Source organism: Mchenga conophoros, linkage group LG23 (genome assembly GCF_057382185.1).
Source record: "Mchenga conophoros isolate Kocher_MC1m ecotype Shallow Benthic linkage group LG23, M_conophoros_male_GT1.1, whole genome shotgun sequence".
Taxonomy (NCBI): Eukaryota; Metazoa; Chordata; class Actinopteri; order Cichliformes; family Cichlidae; genus Mchenga; species Mchenga conophoros.
In genome coordinates this window covers 8,936,217-8,958,564 of record NC_140547.1, presented here as the reverse complement: position 1 = coordinate 8,958,564, position 22,348 = coordinate 8,936,217, and the positions used below count along the sequence as shown (strand labels likewise).

The 22,348-nt window shown below is 41.2% G+C and overlaps 3 protein-coding genes across 3 annotated transcripts in view; 1 reads left to right on the top strand and 2 right to left on the bottom strand.

The window, feature by feature from the left end:
• Positions 1-12,595, bottom strand: part of usp46 (ubiquitin specific peptidase 46) — a 32,876-nt gene extending 20,281 nt beyond the window's left edge. The window contains exon 1 of the mRNA XM_085264434.1: positions 12,560-12,595. Coding sequence (XP_085120560.1) covers positions 12,560-12,580 — 21 coding nt within the window. The 5' untranslated portion in view covers positions 12,581-12,595. The remainder of the gene's footprint in view (positions 1-12,559) is intronic.
• A 93-nt stretch (positions 12,596-12,688) lies between these two features.
• On the top strand, positions 12,689-15,092 carry rasl11b (RAS-like, family 11, member B). Its single transcript, XM_085264435.1, has 4 exons — positions 12,689-13,031; positions 13,125-13,181; positions 13,280-13,356; positions 13,820-15,092. Exons 1-4 carry the CDS (start codon positions 12,917-12,919, stop codon positions 14,315-14,317), a joined length of 747 nt encoding a protein of 248 aa, XP_085120561.1. The 5' UTR covers positions 12,689-12,916; the 3' UTR covers positions 14,318-15,092.
• An 886-nt stretch (positions 15,093-15,978) lies between these two features.
• Positions 15,979-22,348, bottom strand: part of scfd2 (sec1 family domain containing 2) — a 101,910-nt gene continuing 95,540 nt past the window's right edge. Inside the window, exons 8-9 of the mRNA XM_085266441.1 lie at positions 20,034-20,153; positions 15,979-16,287 (exon numbers count right to left, since the gene is read on the bottom strand). Coding sequence (XP_085122567.1) covers positions 16,195-16,287; positions 20,034-20,153 — 213 coding nt within the window. The 3' untranslated portion in view covers positions 15,979-16,194. The remainder of the gene's footprint in view (positions 16,288-20,033; positions 20,154-22,348) is intronic.

The window sequence follows — 22,348 nt, the reverse complement described above, 5'->3', positions numbered from 1 at the left end:
CCTGTTCTGCATCTCTGATGATCTATTCCCGGCCTTGCTGATGAGATCAAATCAGTTTTATCTCCTATCTCTGTAAGCTTTGCAGGACAGCTCATGTATCGTCAGAAGGTCTCAGGTGAACCGAAAAGGGGGGGATCAATCGATCTGCGTTTATCTGGAGTTTTAATCTCTCTCATCTAGTGTTTTCCTCTTCATGTTTAGGTGAAGCTGACAGGACGTCTGTGAAAATGAACCTCAAAGAACCTTCCCTGCTTGCCTCATTTGAGACCAGAAGTGGGGCTAAATGTTTGGGCAAGCGAACACACCAAAAAAAAATTTTAATGTTGGGTTTCAAAAAAAAAAGTTTCCAGTAAAAGAGGCTGGCTCCGCCGCTAAAAGCACTGATGACCTTCCTGTTGTTTAGCTGCTACAAAGAGAGGCAAAATGAATTATGCATCACGAGGAAATAATCCTTCAGTTTAGGCACATTGGCATTGGCACAGGCTTCTGAAACATCAAGGTTAGGAACAGTTTATTAAGATTGTTGTAGAAAAGTTTAATCCCCTCCTCCAACCACTGTATGTGAGACACAGTGTCTATCTGTTCCTGGGGACTGACTATGTTATGATGACTGCTAATACCAGATGAGTCATAAGTCAAGTTTTTACAAACAAATTTTGCATGTTCAGAATGATTCAGTTGGTGTGACATTTCTTTATACACTTGTAGTATTTGAAGTGAAAATAAAAGCGTTTTGTGACAGACTTTTGCTCTGATCTCAACTTGTCTCATGTTTTAAGCCACAATTTGCACTTGCATCCCCAAAAACTAGTAATTAACAAAACTATCCGTGTGCATTCAAACAGTTTAGATATACATGTCAAGTAAATGTTGCTCCATCAAATAAGGAGCTAGACGTTCAGCTTGTGTGACAGTGATAGTGCCACGTCATATCGATGACTACTATTTCTTTTATTTTGTGATGGTTTCATGTTCAGAATTGAAAGCAGAAACAAAGCAGGTTTTAGTATCTTTCTGCAGCTGCAGGGCATCTGAAATGGAGAGGCAGGTTATAGTGTTTGCTCTATTGTATGTCAGAGCTCTGGATCTTATGTCCTGTCTCAAAAGCATGAGGAAGCCTTTTTCTTATTTATTATCTTGTTAGGCTTCTCAGTACAAAGATTTCAAAGTTGGCAAATAGGAAGAAGATGTATTAGGTGGCACCGCCTTTTTATAGTAATACAAAACATGGTGGGAAAGATTATGATGTATTCAAAACATGTGCAGCAGTATTAACACTTTGACTTTAAGGTAACTGATGTTCTTCATATTGTATCCAGCAAGAAAATCCTCTGCGTGACTGAATTCTATTATGATTAATTTTTGTCCAATCAGACACGAGCTCCCGTTAGAGTTTGTATCCCGGTCAAGTTACGTTCCCCGTTCCACGTTCGGAACACTTGAACCTAACAAAATAAACCCTGCGTGTGTTATATTAAGGGAGATAGGGAGAAAAAAACATTAAGAACTTGGCCACAACAGAGAGAACAGCAAAAACAAAGGGGGGTGAATTGGTAGTTGTGCACGAAAGCTTTGGCACGTTCATTGGCTTTTCGTACACACTGTTCCTAAAAATCTCTCGTTTATATGTACTACCCCCTCCACTATAAACAGAAGAGAAGGGCATGCTCATGCGCTCTCTGAACCACAACAGGCTCGCCACTGTATTATCACACAGGCGTGTAATATTTTTTCTGTGTAATGAGCAACTGAATGTGTAGAAATACTATGAAAAAGCTGTGTAGTGGTGTAAAAGTACACTAGAGCTAATATCCTCATTATTGATTGATCTATAGTCTCTATAAAGGCTAGATCAAAAGTAGTTTTACACACCTCAAACTGCATATACTCCAAAAAATATCATTTTAATTGGTTGATTATTGCCTTAAAATTTGAATCATGCAGCATGGAGTCACCCTGTTGACACTTTAATATTAGAGGTGAAAAGACCTCAAATGTAAAACAAACATGTGAGCCTAATTTGATATCTGCACAATGTTCATCTCATTTAACCATCAATGAAAACCTAAATGTTTACTTGAGTTTTAACCAGTTAATTAACTTCTTGTAAAAGAAGATAATTAGATAACATTCTAGCTCATCTGTTTCATCTTATAACTGCTCTGCTTGTACTGCTGCTCTTCGTCCTGCGTTCCTTCTACATGTTTGTGGGGATAATCACTCTATAATCAAATTCCTTGTGTTTCCAGGCATCGCTAGCTAATAAAAAATGTTGTGCATTAAGCAGAACAGAAACTAAAACAACACATTTCATTTACCAGAATCCTGAAAATGCAAATAACAAAAATGTTCTTTTAGATTATCACAAAAACATCCACAGCCTTTTACTGCTGTCACCATCAGCGAACCTAAAAATTCACCTGTTCTACTCTGCAACTTTCTGCCAGATACAGCAAAGCAATAGCTGCACTGTTTTCATTACAAAAGGCAGGAAGCAGTAATTGTTAACTGTAACCATGTAATTCAGGCAGCCCTAGATATGGTCTGCTTCTATACTTGTGTTTGCGCACGAGCACATTAATGTACGGGTGAGTCATAATACAATCCAATTGATGTAGAGTTTAGAGTGGGCAAATGGAAAGGATCGCAAATATTGTTTAGGTAATATTCACTTGGCAGTTCATTTAAACACTCAGGTTTATGGCAGAAGATCATAGTGCTAGTGGATGATTGTGGTAGTCTGACTATATAAAGGGCTGACCTAATTCTTATGGACTTTTCATCTTCTCCCACAAGCACAGTGGCATTTACAAACTTGTGTGATATCAGGTGACGGGTAATCCTGGATAATCATAAAATATGTGTGACTGTCGTTTATTTGGACATTAAAAGGAAAGTGAACTAAAAGAAGGAAACACAGGGAAGACAGATCATGCCCATATAGAGCCCTAAAATGGGTAATATATCAGAAGTATCATTTGGAAGATAGCACATGCGTTCATATACCATATCGCCTGCATTTTTTTCCCCTTACATCTCTCTGAGTGGCTCCAGATTCCTGGGCTGCCTTCCTTCTCACATGAAAGGTTAGGAGCACATTGTCCTGATCATGGTCAATAACAATAGATCTGTTTGTATAACTGGATGTCTACAGTGAGCTGAGCATGCTGCAGAAAGCACTCGAGCTTGACCCACTTTCCAGTCCTGTGAACCGCATTAAATCATTCTGCCAGGTGCTCTGAAAGCTGCAGGTCCACTTAGTGAAAGTACTATAGCCTTCTTCTGCTTTTTCCTCATCTTTTTTTCCCCTTAAACATAAGTTTTGGATTTTGATGTAACAAGGCATAATAATACAATGACTTTACGCATGTACAGATGTTTGGGACTTTCAGATCCCCTCCCAGGACGTTCGAAAATGTAAAAACAAAAACGAAACACACAAAAAATACAGTCAGTTAAAAGTACAGCATGTGCTATTTTTTTCATGTATTTACAAGCAATGTTTGAAGGGACAGTAATACAACTTAAGAAATCAGACTTTCCTAGTCTCTCGGTTGTCTTGTGACCGATTTCTATATGAAATTCTTGAAATCTAAGCATCATTGCCTCTCTTCCATTTCCCTACAGTGCAAATGTCAACAATGAGCGAGTCCCAGTGCAACATAGACTAAATATCACAAGGAAAACTAAACAAAAACTGATCTGGCTTCAGATAACATTTTGATAGCTACTCCATTAGTGAGAGAGTAATGGTTAGCCAGATAGCTGTACAGTATGTTTTTTTTCCCAGTGGCCCATTATGGACCTATAAAGTCTATAGGTCTATCAGAGTCTTCAGAGGATGCTGCATGTGCTGTGTTCAGGTCACTGTTCGAGAGAGACACGATGCAAAACTTCCCGTGGGACATCAGTCTTTTTTGATAATACCTCAAAAGCTTTAATAGATGTTTAAAAACACTTTTCCTACCCTGACATTGATACAAACTCACACACGTATTCTGTAATTCAGCTAATTTAGACATCAAATATCGACCTTTACTCTATTTTGCCTCCTCTGCTTAGAGTACTGCAACCTGAATGCTTCTTTTCAGTTCACTGAGTCAGCAGGTGTAATTGCTTGGAGCATGAAGATGCCTGCAAGAGCTCTTTAGCTGTGCTTGTGTTTTTCCATTCATGTGGTGTTAAAAAATAAAAAACGATGTGTTTCAGTGTACAATTTGTGCCATGTCCTGTGTGAAAGCACCTTTGGGAGGTTGAAGGGGCGGTGATAAGCATAGATTGTAGCTTTGTCAGACAGGAAACTGTGTTTTGCACTTGTTTAGCTTTTCATTTCCATTTTCCTTTAGTTTCTTCGCTTGATTTATACTTTTACTGATTGGAATAGGCAAAAAAAAAATCTACATAATTGGGTTTAAGGACTATGAAATGCTCGGTTTGGGAAAAGATTGGGGTTTTTTTGTTTTTGGAAAAAACACAGAAACAGTAAGCAAACAATGGCCAACCAGATATTGATGCCAAGGGACTCAACCTGCAATCGAATTCATGTTAAGTCAAACACTGCCGCAGTAACTGAGTACCACGAGGATTATCTGTTTTATTCTACTTGCAGCATGTTTTAAGACAGCCCTGACTACAAAAATTCAAATCAAACCTTAGCAACTTTTGATGCTCCAACAGCTGTGATGAAAGGGAAAGGAGGGATTTGACATTTTTGTGGCCTCTTTGAAAAATTGGAGAGACCCTTTAACACACGTGCATATTTTTTGCAAACACATTCCTTCTCTGAGGTTTGCAGGATGTAAACACCACTCAGTTCCAGTGAATTGATTTAAGTGCGCAGGAATCTCCTTTTCTGCAGCACGCTGAGCTCCTCTCTGACGCAGCTGCAGAAAAACATCTTTTTTTTCATGCGTTGGAATGAAAACTTTCCTTAGAAAGAAATAACTGCACTCACCTTGATTTTCTTCTATGCCTCAAACCAGAAGAAAATCTGCCACAGAAATGAGCTGCACTGCATCCACTACCCATCAGTCTGTAACACATCAGGCAAGTTATTTTTTTCAAGCATGTTTATAGGAAGGCACAGCTTTTTGTGTATGAAGGCCTATTCAGTAGTTTAATAATGGGACATGATGTTGTAGTACTCCTTCCTTCAGGAAGTATCTGACGCACATCTTTTTCTTTTTTCGTTAAGCTTAGTGCCAATTTTCACGCTGAGTACAGTGTGTACCCTTCAAGAACACTGACACGTATCCTGCATTATTGCCCAGGGCTGTTTGGTCTAACTGTTTTTCCTCTTCCCATTCTGTGGCATCCTAATGGCCCAGCTACACCACTCCTTGTATCTGAAGGAGTCACAGTGTGTTTCTAGAAGTCAGGCTAGGGTTGGAGACAGTGTGTACTAACCAGCATCCATGCAGTGTTTGTGGTGAGAGAAGCAGAAGACTCGTGGAGCCTTCATGATTAGCTGCTTGTTAGAGAGACAATTGGTTCATCGCATGGAGGAAAACAGAATGCGATGCTAAAAATCAAAGCACGCTTGAAAAAGTGTGCAGGATTTTACTGAAAGTGAAACGCAGTGGTACTTTAAAAGAATCATCTTTACTCTGTATGATGACAAGAAGAAAGGATGTCTGAATACAGTCATCGCTAGCTGTGAGCACAACGCTTCACCCACCATACCTTCTGTTTATGGTGGGCAAGAGCTCAGAGGAAAATGTTTTCAAAAGGAAGGTGGTCTTAAAAGGAGAGAGTATATAAAATGACCTTTTTCAGAAAGAGGTTGAACTAAGGGGTTGCACCAAGGCCCGATATAAGACGAATAAGGATTATTGTGAACTGTGAGTCACGCAAAACAACCCAAGAACAAAATATAGAGGTGGAAAACAGCACGCTGGATCACCTTTGAAATATAAATACCAACAAACACTTGTGAAAAGTGTCCTGCCTTCATATATTTTTCATCCCATCAGTTTACACGTGAGATGACAAAACGTGGAGAGATTCTCACGTTTTCAGCGTCAGAACATCAATACGCTTCCGCTAACGCACACACTAAAAACACCAGCAGCTGCTGTTTTACATGCTCTCCTACCGGTACATGCCCACACAAAGGAGAGCTGCTTCACACAGAGGGACCTTGAGAATCCGGGAGACCCATCTCCGCCAGCCTCTGAGTCACACACGCATATTCAATTGGAAGCGTTTTAATTTTTTTGTCTACGACATCTGCGAGCGGGCTGCATAATTTCCGAGGATGCGCCGAAGCACTGGTTTCTGAGTGGGTGTGTTTGTGCTTATGAATGAGAGCTGGGCGTTGAGTCATGAGCGTATATTGTGTGAATGAACGTGCCGGAAGGTCTGTCTGCATGTGCGCGGCCTGAGGGAGTTTTCCGGCAGACAGTGAAGGTAAGAAGATCAACTCATCCTGTAAACTTCACCATGAAGAATACGAATGTCAAGCTTAAAATGATGCAAAAGCAGCAGGTAAACCACAAACATTAGCAATTAAACGCAAATCCTAACAACAACACGAAGACACTTGTTCCCATAAGTGAGGTCAAATGCATAACTACCTCACTGACTCTGTAAAGGTCTTCTGAGTCAGAGCACACACACTTAAGGAACAGAGACTAGATTTATTTCACTGGGGAATAATTAAGCGTGCTAAGGAAGCACCTTAGAGTTTACCTAATGAAAAAAAAAAGAAACCTTTACCATGTTTATTTTGTCAACTTTCAAACTGGATAAATGACTAATAGCTTCCAGTTTAGCATGCCATCATAAAAGGCCTGCCTGCTTTAGTTTCTGTGATCATATTTAACCTAAATGAAAACAGGACAAGACTGAATTTAAAGCAAGCTGATTACCATCCAGTATTTTCCTTTGCTTTTAAGAAAGCACTGATGATATCAGATTTGTGTTCACAGGTGTCTAATCTACCTGCATTCAAGTCCATTCTTCCCCCAAGAGTTAGGTTAAGCACATAATGTTATCAGTATTGAATACTGATGCTGACAGAAGTCGGACACAGGTCTGCGTGACCGAGAACATAATCAAAGCAAATATTTGGGCGCTTATTTTCAACATGCAAATGGTGCATCTCTCGTTCGTGTTTACATTCATATAATCTACACCCGATTCAGGCTGCACGTGCAGAGTGACATCTTCTTTTCCCTATTCATCACTGAGCTCTTGTTACCTGCGAGCTGATGAGCTGAACAGGTCACAGTGTCCCACTGTGAGGAAGAGAGACGAACTGTGATAAGAATCACATCAGAGAAGGCAGAGTTTCGAGCCAGAATCACACCTGAAACACATATTTCAGTCCTTTTTGTAGCACGCGCACACACGCACACTCACAAATCAAGTCCACCCCTGATACATTATGAGACGGAACACACAGTACTATGCATGGACTTCTCATTGCGTTTGTGTAATTGCCAGTATGTGAAGCAGGACTTGAGGCCTGGCCCTGACTCAGCCCCCAGAGAAGCTGCTCGTCTTTATTAAGCCACCGCAGAGACCGATCCTCACTGCCTGGGCAGTAAACCAGGCTAGACTAGAAACAAGGCCCAGGGGGGAAGTCTGAATTACTAACGGAGGCTCCAAACCATAAATCTCAACTAGTGAACGCTGTGTCCCAACATGATCTGTCCACTGCTGTGTCCCCATCCCTTTGTGTGTCATACTCCTGAATAGAAAGACGAGTTTCATTTCATTGCCATTTCCCAGTTTCCGCAGAAACTTACATTGTAAATAAATGAATATTTGTTCCCACGAACACTCATGATTCATGAAAAAGAGGCAAATAAATAAACCCACCTTCTCTCCTACTCTCCTCTCTGTTTATCTACTATGTGGTCTAATTACACCATTATTTACTGTACACTTTAAATAATGGTGGAGAGGATGATGCATTAAATCTAATTACTGTGGTAAATGGTGACTTTCTGGATTTATTGGTTTCCTTAAAATCCTTATTTTGACACTGACAGCACTTTTTATTGTACAGTTGGTGTTTAAGGCCATTTGTATGTGATTAAGCCATGCACAGGTAAATCTACATCAAAACAAGCAAACACTAAACCAAACCTGCCTTTCTCAGATCAAAACTTTCCTGATGTCTTTACCTAAAATAGCAAAGAGAAACAAGACCACGTAATTTTTCTTATTTGTATTTCCTTTACAGGTTATGCAAGAATAAAAAGACTTTAAACAGCTTCTAAATCAGGAGAAGCAGGATAATTCCTGAGCTTAGTCTTTTACCTTATATACCAATATCTAACAGTCACATGCATGTCAGACTAAAACACCCCTATGCTCTGTTATTGCTGCAGCACTTACTGTTTTTTCCTCTCTCTTCTCTTCAAAACATGTTGGCACACACACCCCATTTGGTGACTGACATATGCATGTGAATCCAACCGGTGAAAGCCAGATGAGGCGCGGCATGAATGAGAGATGGCCACTCGAGATTTAAATATTTTACATTGTGCTTTCCAAAAGGTTGGCAATGGGCAAACTGCTAACTTCTTTTTCACAGCTAAGCGCTGTCGTTCCCCGAGTGGGAGGAGGTGCCATGTGCGTGTGCGGCGGTAGTGATGGTGCTGTTAGGGAGCTATTGTCATTGAAAGCCAGTGCCATTGCAAACACAACTGCAAAAAACCACTGCTGCCGTCGCCCTACGACTGCTACCATTCAGAGGAATGCAAATGCTGAAACACGTTGGAAGGTTTACATTTCAATGAGAGAAAAACAACCTTTTTGCCACTGAGCAGCTCAGAGCTGCTTGTGCTGGCAGGCCATTTCAATTTCCATACATCAGTGGAAATGGAAATGTGTTGCTGATAAACTGAAGAGTGAAAAGATGTGTGCTTTTCAGAGATAACTCTGTTTCTGAGTTTAAATTTGAAGTAGTGAGTATTGTTTTGTATTACACAGCTTTGAACGTATTTCTGAAACTTGTGGCACTAAATTAAATAAAGTTAATAATTACTAACCAAGCAAACAGCAGGCCAATGGACGATTTAAGTGATGAAAGTCAAATATTTTTGCAACACTTTTGGTGCTGCAAACCCAAACGCAATTCTTTTTGTTGTTTGAGAACCGCCTTAGCAGAAGCATCTTGAGGTATTTTTAACAGATGAATAACAGAAGGATTGTCTATGTGATGCATTAATTTAAGCTTTGCACATTAGTACACTGCAGCTAACAGCGCCTTCAGTTAAAGGTACGGTCAGAGTTCACTCAGTTTTGATGATGTTTTTAACGGTTTTTAGCGTGCAAAGTGTGGTTTTTTTGGGTGGTTGTCTTTTTCTAGTCTTGGAGTTACTGTCCTTCTGCATTTTCTTATGTTTTTAGTTATTAATGAATAGCCTGTTATAGCAGACAGCCCAACTTTGACCCATTTTTATGGGGCACCTAAACACGCAAAAGACTTTTTGTTCTAATTATATGTTTTGTACATCCACAGTTCGGGTTATGACATGACATCATAACACAGAACAAGATTAAAAGGAAAATTTTCCCTTTAGTTTACAGTCTTCTAACCGTCACAGAGAAGACTAAACCTTCACGATACAGATCGATACAGCTAGTGTCAAGAAATGTGCCATCAACCTCACTGTTTCAAAGACTATAACTTGACACACAATTGATAGCTGACAGAATAAACCACCATCCTCTAAACAGACATTCATTATTGTTTTTACGAAATGCATTCCCCCCCCCCTGTCTAGCCTTCAGGTATAAGCTGGCTCCCTAAACTGTCATTCATTTAATAAAATTTGAAGAATCCCAGTTTTAAACCCTGTGTTTCAATTCACTGACATTACAAAATGACTGTCTTATAAGATTTGGCTCTGGAAAGCCTCTTAACCTGGCCTGTGCTTCTCTAACATCCCAAATGACCCTCTTTTGTGGGCTTGTGCCCCGGGCAAAGTGAAGGCTGCCTCTTGTCAGCTTTACTGCAAAAGGCGAGGCCACCTTGGGAAATCAGTCCACGCTTCTGTGTCAACAAGGACATCCTTCTGCGAACACCACCCTCCTCCCCTCCAGATTTTGACTGCCCTCCCCTCCCAATTAACTCCACATTCCTCCGTTTGCAATAAATACCCCAAATCCTCTCTGACAATTGCCCACACCACAACTAAAGGATTAGCCCCATTCTACCCTTTATAACCATCTATTGTCACCTCTATGTGAGTGACACCCTGATCCCTATAACAGGCCCTCCACTGCTTTGCTGTAGTTATAAATATCTTTCACTTAAAGGCATTAATTTGCCTCTAAGAAGCAGAAAGGAACAACAACACAGAGAGTGCACTTTACTGCAGTCACTGTGCTTTCGTGTCGGGATAAATGCTTTTCATACAGACTGAGTTATGGTGCAATGTATCATTCACAAAACAGTTTAAAGTCGTGTTAACAACCTGCTTTGCCTACCGATGTGAGTCACTCACCATTTTTGATTGTGTCAAAAGAGTGAACCCTGGCTATCCATTAGGCTAACAAATAAAAACACCCCCACAAGCATCCTCGTTTTATTATCTGTCATCATTAGCCTTCTCCCCTGATGTCGAGGAGAGAGCACCAGTGATGCTTTTAATTGTTCTGCGCTACAAATGTGCTGGTGTGTGGGCTAAAATTATGAAATTGCACCTCACTCAAAACATTCACTTAAAAAGGTCAAACCTTGGGCTTTATGTTTAACTAAAGCCCTGCACTGAGCCGTGGGGGTGAACTCCAGAAAATCCTGCATACACGCCATCAAATGTAAATACAGTATTTATGCACTATTAGCAAGAAAACAGGCACTAGCATCACAGCCAGGGTGGAGTTCACCACATCGGCTGTGATGTGGTTAAAATGAACAGCTGTGTGTGTGTGTACACCTTGCAACGATGCCTGCTTGTGAATCATGGGCACTAATTTCATATTTCAGTGCAGCTGCCTGTCATCAGCACTCTTATCAAAAATACATACCAGACCGTAATCACGGCGCAGGAGAACTGGGTGCCAAAATACCTCAGAGCACATGAGCATAAATGAAAGATGGGAGAAGGAGGAAGGGAGGGGTGTATGACAGGAGGCAAAAGAAAAATGGGACAAAAAAAAGCTAAAATGGATTAAATCACAATGGAGAGCAGCTTCAAATTGAACTTGTCATGTAACTTGTGCACAAATGTGTACCTTTAGTGGCACAGCTGGCACTAAAATGACAGAGATGAAGCGCATACGCTTGCATGAGTTTCTGTAAGGTATGCGTGAATGTGTATGATGTGTGGGAGGGGGTGTATTGATGCAACATCAACAGCCATTAACCCCCTGTGTGGACAAGTTTAGGGGCATGTCTTAACAGGTCACCAGCTGCAACGCAACACAACACAGGCTGGGAGGTTGAACAGCAACGTGTGCATTCAACAGAATCCGGTTGTTCAGTCTGACGTCACTAGCCGTGTCTGGGTCTAAACTCCGCTGCAGGTCCATATATCAAACGATCACTGTGGCATTACTGAGAGTTGAAAAACTGTCTAAAGTCTTTCATCTTTAATAAAATGATCAGCGTTCTGCTCTACCAGGTGTAACAATTGAGTTTAACATCCAGGCATCCATGAAAACGGAATTTATGACATTTAACGGAGTTAGAAGTTAGCAGGGAGTTAGCTCGCTAGCTTCTATCTAAATACAATATAGCATGTCCTGACTGCGGGGTTTTGGAAACAAATTAAAACATACAGCTTTCTTATCACTTCCAGCATAAATGAAGACAGAAAACTAAACAGCAGTGACGTTTGTAGGGTTACTGAAGTTTGGCTAGCTGGTATATAATGATGTGCTACGTGACCGCTAGCGACACAGCTATGTTAGCATAATATAAACAAGCTAACTTTTTTTCCACTCGATAAAAGTTAACGTGAGTTTTCTCGGTGGTCAGAAACAAATGTAATCGCATGGCAGGATGCTGTAAAAGGACCAAACTTCAGCCAGGAGAACAACTGAGATAATTCATCTACAATACAAAGTTAGTCATTCATATACTGCTGCATGGGCTGGGCTGTAGTTACATCCTAAGGTTTTAAAAACTGAGCTTAAATAAATGATTAGCGGTAATAAAAGCCGAGGGAGGTCAACAGGGATCACTGACTGTTTTAGGAGCTTTTTGAGATCAAATAGAAGAAAATACATAGCATTAAACATGTTAACAACATAAAAGCCATATTAAACGCAGACTACTTTAGACCCGGAAGTAGGATTCGTCGCGTCATCACTGAACAACCGGATAGGAAATAAAATATGATATAAAAATCGTATTTAAGACATAAATAAAAGTAGTGGGTTGAATTTCAAGGATTTCTGGTAACGATGGCTCTTATACATGCGGGGTATTTGTTGTTTATTTAGGGGAGACATTTCACCACACAGCTAAAGCTTTGTTTATGTCGTTTTCTTTCCCAAATCTGTGTAATTCATAGTGACATACCTGCAGAGGACAGACAACCTTTCCCCGTTCAAAAACAAAGGGTATTTTATCAGAACACCCAGACAGAGGTCTCACCTGTTGCAAAAGCTTGAACATCCACGTGTAGGCGGGGACGCACGAGGAGAGGAGAGGAGGAGGGGGGGATCACCGACACCCAATCAGATGTGGCCGCTTCTGGAGCGCTATAAAAACTCCGTGGTCTCCTCTGCGCCAGCATTTACTCGCAGCTTCTCCTTCTAAAGACTGTTTTGACTTTTCCCTCCGGGTTTTTACAAGAAGAAAATAATTGACCACCGAACCACTTTGCGAGGAAAACGGAATTTACTAAACTCACTTTATTTAAAAGCTCGCTTTATACTTGGACTCGAAAATAGTTTCGTCTCTGCTTTGGATTGTTTTTTCGTTTTTTGACTGAGCTGACGGGCAAAAACAATGCGCCTCATCCAGAACATGACAACCATAGCGGAGTATCCAGCTTCTGAATACTCGGCCCCCAACCGGGCCATTAAAATAGCCGTTATAGGAGGCAGCGGTGTGGGGAAGACAGGTAAGAGGAAACTGGAAAAAAAAATACGCAAGCATTGTAGGTAACGTATACCCTGGCGTATATGTTTAATGTTGTTTTCTCGCTTCTCCTCAGCACTCGTGGTGAGATTCCTAACAAAACGCTTTATCGGAGACTACGAGAGAAATGCTGGTAAGTTGAATATCTGTATTTTTATGAATGGAAAACGCTAAAATTGAGCTAATTGTTATTTTGTGGGGTACTAAAGGTTTTGTTCCTCCTATGTGCAGGTAATCTCTACTCCAGAGAAGTCCAGGTGGATGGAGAGCAAGTGACCATCCAAGTACAGGACACTCCTGGTGCCGAGGTGAGCAGAAAGGGACATATTATAATCTGTCTGGGCTGACTGGAGGGTAACAGAGTGGACAAAATAACCGTCTGGTTAAAAAATATCTAAGCGTCTTCAGGCACTGCTCCAAAACCGAGCATGTCTGTTTTCCTCCTGAAGTAGAGCCCTTTGTTTTGCCTGTCTAATCTTCCATTTAAGCTAATGGATGTCTGGGGCCAGAGTAAATGATACCCTGATCCACATCCAGACTTCTCAATCACCCACACCTCTCTCTTCTGGAGGAGTAATCCTATAGCTTTTGTCTGCCTCAGCTGGCATTCCAGACATTACAAAAGCTCAGTTTCATAACATGAGGAACATTTAATCTTTCCTGAAATTTGATTGATTTTGTGCATCAGAACAAGAATGCTGGAAATGTTTTTCAGAGGAAGTTGTGTTTTAATCATCGTCGTTTTTTTGTTTGGTTTTTTCCCCCCCCCAGATGACAGATAATGGCATCAGTCTACCTGACCATGTGACCTGCTCCATTCAGTGGGCGGATGCTGTGGTGCTGGTGTACTCTGTGACTGACCGCAGCAGCTTTGATTTGATTGATCAGTTGCACCAGCTGGTTGTTCGCAGCAGCGGTGCCAGTATGCCCCCAGTAATCCTGCTGGCCAATAAGGCAGACCTGTTGCACCTGAGGCGAGTCGACTCCCAGCAGGGTCCCATTCTGGCTGGAAACCTGGGCTGCTCCTTCTATGAAGTATCTGCCAGTGAGGATTACAACCAGGTACACGGGGCTTTCCACAGGCTGTGCTGCCAGCTAGCCAAGCAGCCACCCCCTGCCTCTAGCTCCCCACCCACCTCTGCTAGTGGTGTCACAGAGAAGAGGCGCTCTCTCCTCATCCCCAGACCAAAGTCTCCCAATATGCAGGATCTGAAGAGGCGCTTCAAGCAGGCGCTGTCTGCCAAAGTCCGGACTGTCACCTCAGTGTGAGGAGCGCTACAAGCTGAAAGTGGTTGAGAGTGGCCACAGAAAGTACTAAACGTTGGAAAAGAGGACGGAAGATTCACGCTTCTCCAGTGAAGTCCTGCTCCAGTTCAGCTGGTGTGATATGAACAGTATAGCAGGAGGCAGATGAATCTTTGCAGAGATAAATGGCGTCTTGGTGAGATGGAGTCTGTCCTGTCAGATGACGCAAAGAGCAGCGGTGAAGCAGTTCAGGGGGAGAAAATTTCCCTTTGAGGACAGAAACAGCCGATTGAAGCTGAGAGAACTAAAAACTGAATATAAAAATTGTACATAAAGCCCTCCTGGCAACAACAGCTCTGAAGGACTGCTTATTTTTAGCTGTACTGTGCCTGTTGTGGCTGTTCTTTATTCAGACTGCCACTTCATCAAGGCTAAACGCCGGCATTATTATACCAGCCACTTAAGCTGGGTCTCAGTGCAGCTCTCGGTGTGTTCACTCTCATATTTGAATATCTGCAGTTTATTTTTTGCAACTTACAAAAGCATCATTGTGCATGATTGATGAGTGAGGGAAGGGTGGGGGTTGAAGTATCCTTGTGGGGTAGCAGCCACTATGTAGCATGTGTTGGTGATTATCACTGATGCACTTTATTAAAAAGAGTCCAAAGGGCCTATTGTTATTTATTTGTTACAAGTTCTTTTTCATAATAAAAATATTAAGAACTTCCAATAAAATGTCTCTGGAGCATTATTCATTTTGCATGTGTGGAATAAAGTTTACAAACAATAGATTATAGAACTTCTGAGTCACTGATGTCCTTGGGACTGTAACACTAATAAACTGCATTCATACTGGGAGCAGATGACGCACACAGAACAAGGTAGTCTGACCCATGAATACAGCAATTCTTAAAAAGGCTTAGATATCAGACTAGTGATGAAAAGCATGGACACAATGGAAGCATGACTGTACAGCCGCTTCACAGATCTTGTGAGCTGTTTAAAATTAAAAGCTCTGTGCAGTCCTTGACCTCCCAAAAAGTATTTTGACTAAAGAATGAAGCTGCTGATGCGACTGCAGCCAAATCCTTATGGGGTTTTTTTCCCCCCTCTTTCAGAGCTGACCTTGTTTTCATTAGAGACCTCGAACAACTGCACCGGTCCCAAAGATGAGGTGAAAATTATATTAAAACAGTTTGCCATTAAAACATCCAATTGCATCAGTTTACTGGCAATTCAGAACCTAATCAGGGAATTCTGTTCAAGCCTGCCAGACGAGGATTTGCTGAATTACACCTGTGTTTGACAAAATGAGGGAGATTCGAGAACGGCCCCAGTTGTGGGTGAATTTCTGAGCTTTAGCTGTGATGATTCATGTTGGAGAGAACAAAGAGAGACGGGAGAGTGGGAGGGATGGAAGGTGGAGGTGAGGTCTAAGTGTGAGCAATTTATCGGGCTTGGCAGGCAGTGTGAAAGGCTTTGTTAATTATCCTGGTCTTATTTGTCACCATATGATGTTTGCGAGGGGATGATGTTAACAGAGTGTGTGTATTCTTCCGGCCACAACAGCATGCTGTCCATTGTTAACACTTCTAATGGGTTCACACACAGAGACCTGCTTTAAACAGCTAACTTGACCTCTTGTGTCCTGTGTATATATGCAAATAAAAGACATCACACATGGGTGTCTGAAAAGTGACTTTATTGCTTTATATTAACATTTGATGGAATTTTACGCCTCACGCTTAGAGAGGTGGCTTTTTACAGAACAGGAATGTTGCTTCATTTGCATGTCGTCTGTTGACACGCCATTTTAATTTCTCATGCCCTCTTCACACCTCAGTGTTTAGATGTTCGAGGTGCATGTGTTCATCCGCGTGTTAACACCTGCGTTTCCGTTTTTACACACCGATATCAGGTACCAGTCTCTGGGTGCCGAAGAGCAGCTCGGGGATGTCTGTCGGTCTTAGTAACCTGGTGGAGAGAACGAGCACCTGGAGTGGGGAACAACACACTCGTCAGAGTTAAAGGATGTCAACATGTGCAAGCCGACACTTATAAATGAAGCACATGTTGAGAAATTCGCAAGGTGGAAATCCAAGAGCTGCGTGAATCAGTTTCTGTTGTAGGTGGGTTATTTTGTTAAGTAGTAGTACTCAGAAGGTTTTGGCTTCTTTTGGGGTTTTTTTTTGAGCTGTCAAACAAATGATGTTTTGGTTGGTGACTCGCAAACCAAAGTTGATCTTTTCATTTTAAAGTCTTTGTAAGGGTGATGTTAAATCAAAGACAGCAGTTATCCATACATTTAGTTTGGAGAATAAATATGACTGGAATAATTCAGTAAGTTCATTCAGACATAGGGAACGAATACAATCCTGCCATAACTTTTACTTTATAAGTACGTTACTGACAAAAAGCTTTATAAAATCATTTTGCAGGTTTTTGTATGTAAAGAATAGAAGCACTGAAAGTTAGGCAACAGCTGAATGAGCACAGGATAGAGTTACAGCGTCGATCCAGAAACGTTATTTATTTATTTTCACGTAAACTTTGGCACAGGTTTGGATGCGAAAGATGGAAATAGAAAATGCAGGAATTATGTCAAGTGCATCCAGTTGCTGTGCAGCACGTGTGAGGCTTTACTTGTGGGTGAATTTGGATGGCTGGCTGCTTGGCTGCCCGTCACATTTTTCAGTTAATAAGAAGCTCAATAAGATTGTAAAATATGCTCAGTAAAATTCAACATCAACACAGTATCACACTGCTTTGTGAGCCTGTGTGTTTTGTGATCTTTAATACTTTGCAGCATATCTGTTAAAAATGCAGTTGATATGAGGTGTGTGTGCGATGACTAAGATGACTGTTGTTGTTGTTGTTGTTGTGGAGAAGCTGTTTTACAGCAGTTGGACCATGAAACACAATCTCCTCCCAGAGGCTGATAAGGTGCAAATACCACTCACATGCTGGAAAGCATTGATGCGTCATTGATACGTAATCTTGGGTGTCATTGTCGATCTTTAAAGATGATAAGAAATAAACTCGGCCTCCTGGTCTTCTTTTCTTGGGCGTTTCTCATGATAACTGCTTTAACTGAGTTTTCTATGACTGACAGCAGAACAGCTGAATACAGTTAGAGTGTGGCGTCTATGCTCAGACACACATAGAAGTTAGGAATTGATGAAGCAACCCCCATCTGGGAGGATACAGGTGGATGCTAGGATGGTGGAGCAACAGGTTCTCATCCCAACACGTTAAGGGGCATGAGAGCGGGTTTGCATGAATCTATAAATGTGTTAAGGTTAGGTTCAGGGCTGTAATAGAAAGCCGCAAGCGTTTCATAAGGACGTAGAAGGGTACATTTAGCGTTACTATGAGACGCCTAGGGGCACGACAAATCGTTGATATGTTACGCACTGGGAATGATAATGCTCTGGCTGGACAGGTTTAAACAGGAGGTAGTGATGTAGGGCACTAAACCGTCAGAGGGAGAGGTGGGACATTTTGCAGCTTACATAGCCAAATTGGGAGAGCTTATTGTGTATGACCTAAGTTCTGATAAGGCTCATTGTTAAATGAAATCCATTACGGGTGACAACCCCATGAAGCGATTGCCAGTAGTGTGCAATATAAGGCATTTTAAGGTCTGTCTTTTTGCTTACTGCATTAACCCATATCTGCTTTTTGATAATTTTTACCTTGCGCCTGTCCAAATTCTTGTTTGGTAGTGTAATGGATGTTGGATCAGTGGTTGTTTTCTCTTACGCAGCTCTGGATTCAGATGCAGCTTTCAAAAACGTAACTTTAAAATGACAGAAGTACACAGCTGAACGGCTTTAGCTGAAGTATGCACTCCTATAGTTCTGCAGACCTCTTCTGATGTTGTATAACAGAGAAGCCCTGTTTCTTTGCAGCAGCGTTGACTTAACTCTGCGCCCTTAACTGCCTAGAACAGCAGTGGCTGTTTGTGGTGGCAGAGTGACTATATTTCAGAAGAATTACATCCAAGTGCAAAAGCAAAACGTCGCTGTTTGTTTTCAGTGTAAATACTCATGAATGTCTGGTCCAAACACATCACATAAAGTGTGAGCACATCTCTGTGTAAGGGTTAGAGTGCGTGTGGCCCTGCAGGTTATTATATAAGCTGGTCTTTATTCAGTTCTTCTGATTACAGATGGGGGGGCTTTGATCTTTGCCAAGCCTTTCATTGCCTCTGGCCTCTTTCTCGAAGCCTTTTATTAAGACGAGCCTCATGTCCCTCGCGTATTTCTTGCACTCCTCTCATCCAGAGGAAATGCATCATCTGCATGTTTTGTGTGTTAGTGTTGATTGCATATGCAATAAGCACTCAAACCACCCAAACACACAGACAGGCAGACAGACTCAACATCTTGTGTATGCAATTAGTGTATTAAAAGGTGTAAAGATCAGATGACATGCTCACCTTTATGCCTGATCAGAGCCACCTGTTTATGTAGGTCAGTACTTAGGTTTGCTCATGCAGTCAGTCTTTGCTTGAAATTCAGCAGATACTACTGAGTATGGAACTTAAGGATTGCTTGATACTGTTAATGTTAAATTTCTAATAATCTTTTATATCACCAGTGGCTTTTGTCACAGGAGAGGGTAACAAAGCTTGGATAGCTATAATATAATATAATATAATATAATATATACTCACTAGCTCCTTTAACAGGCCCACCTGTTCAACTCTATGCAACACAAATATCTAAACAGTCAATTGCATGGCAGCAACTCAAAGCATTTAAGCAAATAGAGATGGCCAAGATAACCTACTGAAGTTCAAACTAAGCATCACAATGGGGAAGAAAGGTGATTATATGGTTGCTGGTGCCAGACAGGCTGGCCTGAGTATTTCAGAAACTGCTTATCTGCTGCGATTTTCCCATACAACCATCTCTAGGGTTTACAGAGAATTATCTGGCAGGAAGAAAATATCCAGTGAACAAAAGTTCTCTTCATAAAAAAGGCTGGTTGATGCCTAAAGTCAGAGGAAAATAGCCAGAGTGCAGAAGAGGATCTCTAAACGTATGACATGTCGAATGCTGAAGCAGATACGCCACAGCAGCGGAAGAACACGCCAGGTGGCACTTCTGTCAGTTAAAAACATGAAACTAGGATTGTACAGTCAGAATTTTGAATAAACAACATGAAAGCATGGATCCAATGGTGTAGTGGTGTAGGGGATGTTTTCTTGGTATACTCTGTGCCCCTTAGTGCCAACTGAGAATTATTTAAATCCCGCAGACTATCTTGTTGCTGACCATGTCTATCCCTTTATAGCCACAGTGTATCCATATTCTGATATATTTTGTTAGCTTTTCAAGTTAAAACATCTCAAACCCGTCCACTAATAAAGTGTCCATTCAGTGTATATTACTATAAACAGTTCAACATAAAGCAAAATATGGAGCTCAGGCATTAGGTTTCTGAATTAAATGAAACTATATTTTTAGTTGTAAGTTTAATCACTTTGTATGGCATCACTTTAAGTGATATGACGGTAAAAGTTATTTCAGTGCTCATTCTTGAGGTTAAAGCATGCAGGTAAAGCTTGCTAGCATGGATCTCAATTCTGCTTTAAAACATGATGTGTTTCATTTAATTTTACCAGTGAAGCCATTTGTAGTTTGAACAAAACATTTCCCCAATTATTGAACTGGACTGGAAGCAGAACTGGGAAAGAGCAACGTCACCTGACAGCGACAGGCCACAGACTCACCTGGGTCCCCGGTCTGTGTGTGGCAACAGTCTCTTTGATGAGACGAAGTTCTGATGGTGTGACTCCACCAACCATGAAGAGGAGGAGCAGAGGGTTGTCGCCAGGATGTGGACGGCTCACCTGGAGTTAAGACGAGACATTTTGACAGGTATTTTTAGGCCACTGGAGTTGTTTATGCTGCTTCTTTCCTTCCTTTAATAAACATATATTTTTGTCCACTGAACACTTTATATCATCTCTTTTCTATATAACACCTCTGCCATCTCTTATGTATTATTGCTGAGTCACCTCTCAGCTGGATTCCTGTGATATTGTGGTGCCACTGATCACAGTGCACCTGCTAACAACACTCGGAGTGAGACGTCTCCTCACACTGGTGTCATGATGGCTAACACGTGGACATGTAAGCTCTACACACACACTTACACAACACACAGACACCTAAATATCCCACATCACCTGTGTCAGGGCGCATCTCACAGACTGATATAAAAAAATTGTGCTAGCACATTATTAACTGTCATTTAAAATGCTGTTTTAACACCAGGTAATGTCTGGTGCTTATGGTGGTGAGCAATGGCTTTGTACTATTGGTCAGCGGGCAGCGGTCAGGACGAGCCTGTGAATGCTAACCAAGCAATCAGAGCTGCAGGGGGTGGACCTAAGGAGAGAGTGGCTATCCACGTGAAGCAGCAGCAGGCTGGGATAAAGCATGTCAGGGATGATTCAACATGTGTTCATGGGAAATTTTGGGAACTTGCTCAGCTCAAGCTGTATGTTGTACATCTAGGCAGATCTGGTGGGACTTCTAAACAATGCAGACATGGCATCCCCATGTGTAAGTAAATCCCCACTAGTGTGTTCCCTGGATCTGAACCTCACATGGTGAGGGAGGGGCTGTGAGCTGAAATGTGCTGCAGAGTGTGTCTGAGGAAAAGAAAACATACTTTTAGACATCATCTGTGGACTTCTTCTACAATGCCACTCACCAAACTGTTTAATGTGAATTCTCAAAAAAAAAAAAATTCTCAACATTATCTGCCTCTGTCTTTTGCTAGACACCAGCTATTAATTTCTTTAATAAAAAAATAAATGAAGTTGAGTTTAGTTCAATTTAAAGCAGTCCATAAAAACACAAAGATGAGCACAAAACACAGAATCATGGCAAATATCAACTGAATAATTAGAAAAAAAATCTATAAATATATATAAAATTATTAAGCAAAAATAAAACTTTTTTGGGATTATGGATATAAACTAGTGCTTTCAGCGTTAATCTCGTTAAAATGACGTTAGCGCCATAACTGCATTAACGCACCAAATCTCCGTTAATGAGTTAGCGCATGTGTGCCCAGGAGTGTGGGGCTGCACGGTGTTAACGCGTTAGCATGGTTAGCTTGCTAACGTGGCGCTAATATCATTTTGACGAGATTAACGCTGACAGCACTAATATAAACCCATTTTAGGTTTACATTTCTCAAGTTTCACTACTGCTTGGTTAGTAATATGTTGGCATCAAGATGGTATCATCCATCCAAACTACATGTGACTGCAGCAGTCTGCTAGCAAACAGAGAAATCACAAAGAGGTTTTTGGTGAAGCATCCTGTTTGCACCCAGTTTCATTCAGCTGCAGCGGGCAAACTCCATCAACCACCTGGTTAATGCACATTTTTGTCTAGCAACCAGATGTTAATAAGTGGTTGCTGAGTGGTCTCCAAGCCTTTGTGACTGATGCCTTAGCTTGACTTGTCCTGCTAACTAACTAATCAACACTATGCTTAATTAGTGTAGATGGACCCTCTGGGCTAAGATTTCCCCTTTGACATCTGGTAACAATTAATAGGTAAACCAAAACAAAATAGGATCAGTTAGTTTATCTATTCTGCTTGTCAGAGAATTCAAGTAAAGAAGCAATCTGATGTGCAGAAATAATGGAAACCCTTCACAAACCAGCCCCGAACTTAACTGCAGAAAATCAAACGTTTACTGTTTTGGATTTTCTGTTCTGATGAGTTTATTTAAATGCTTCTAATAAAGGAAAAAAAAAATAGTTCCCATGCAGAGATCAATAAAGATGTCCTTATCTTTATCACAAAAACCGTTCAGATTTCTGATAAAATGTAGCTGCAGGGTGCTCACAAACAGCAGATTTCAATCTACACAAAGTGAAGAAGTAAAGTCTTCACTACACTTGTAGCACACAGAACAACTTTATGGCTTGACCAACACGATAAGGTCATCAGGGTTATCAGATGACGACCATGATGAGGCTACAAGCTGAAACGCGCCAGTCAAGCAACAACGTTGTTCTAT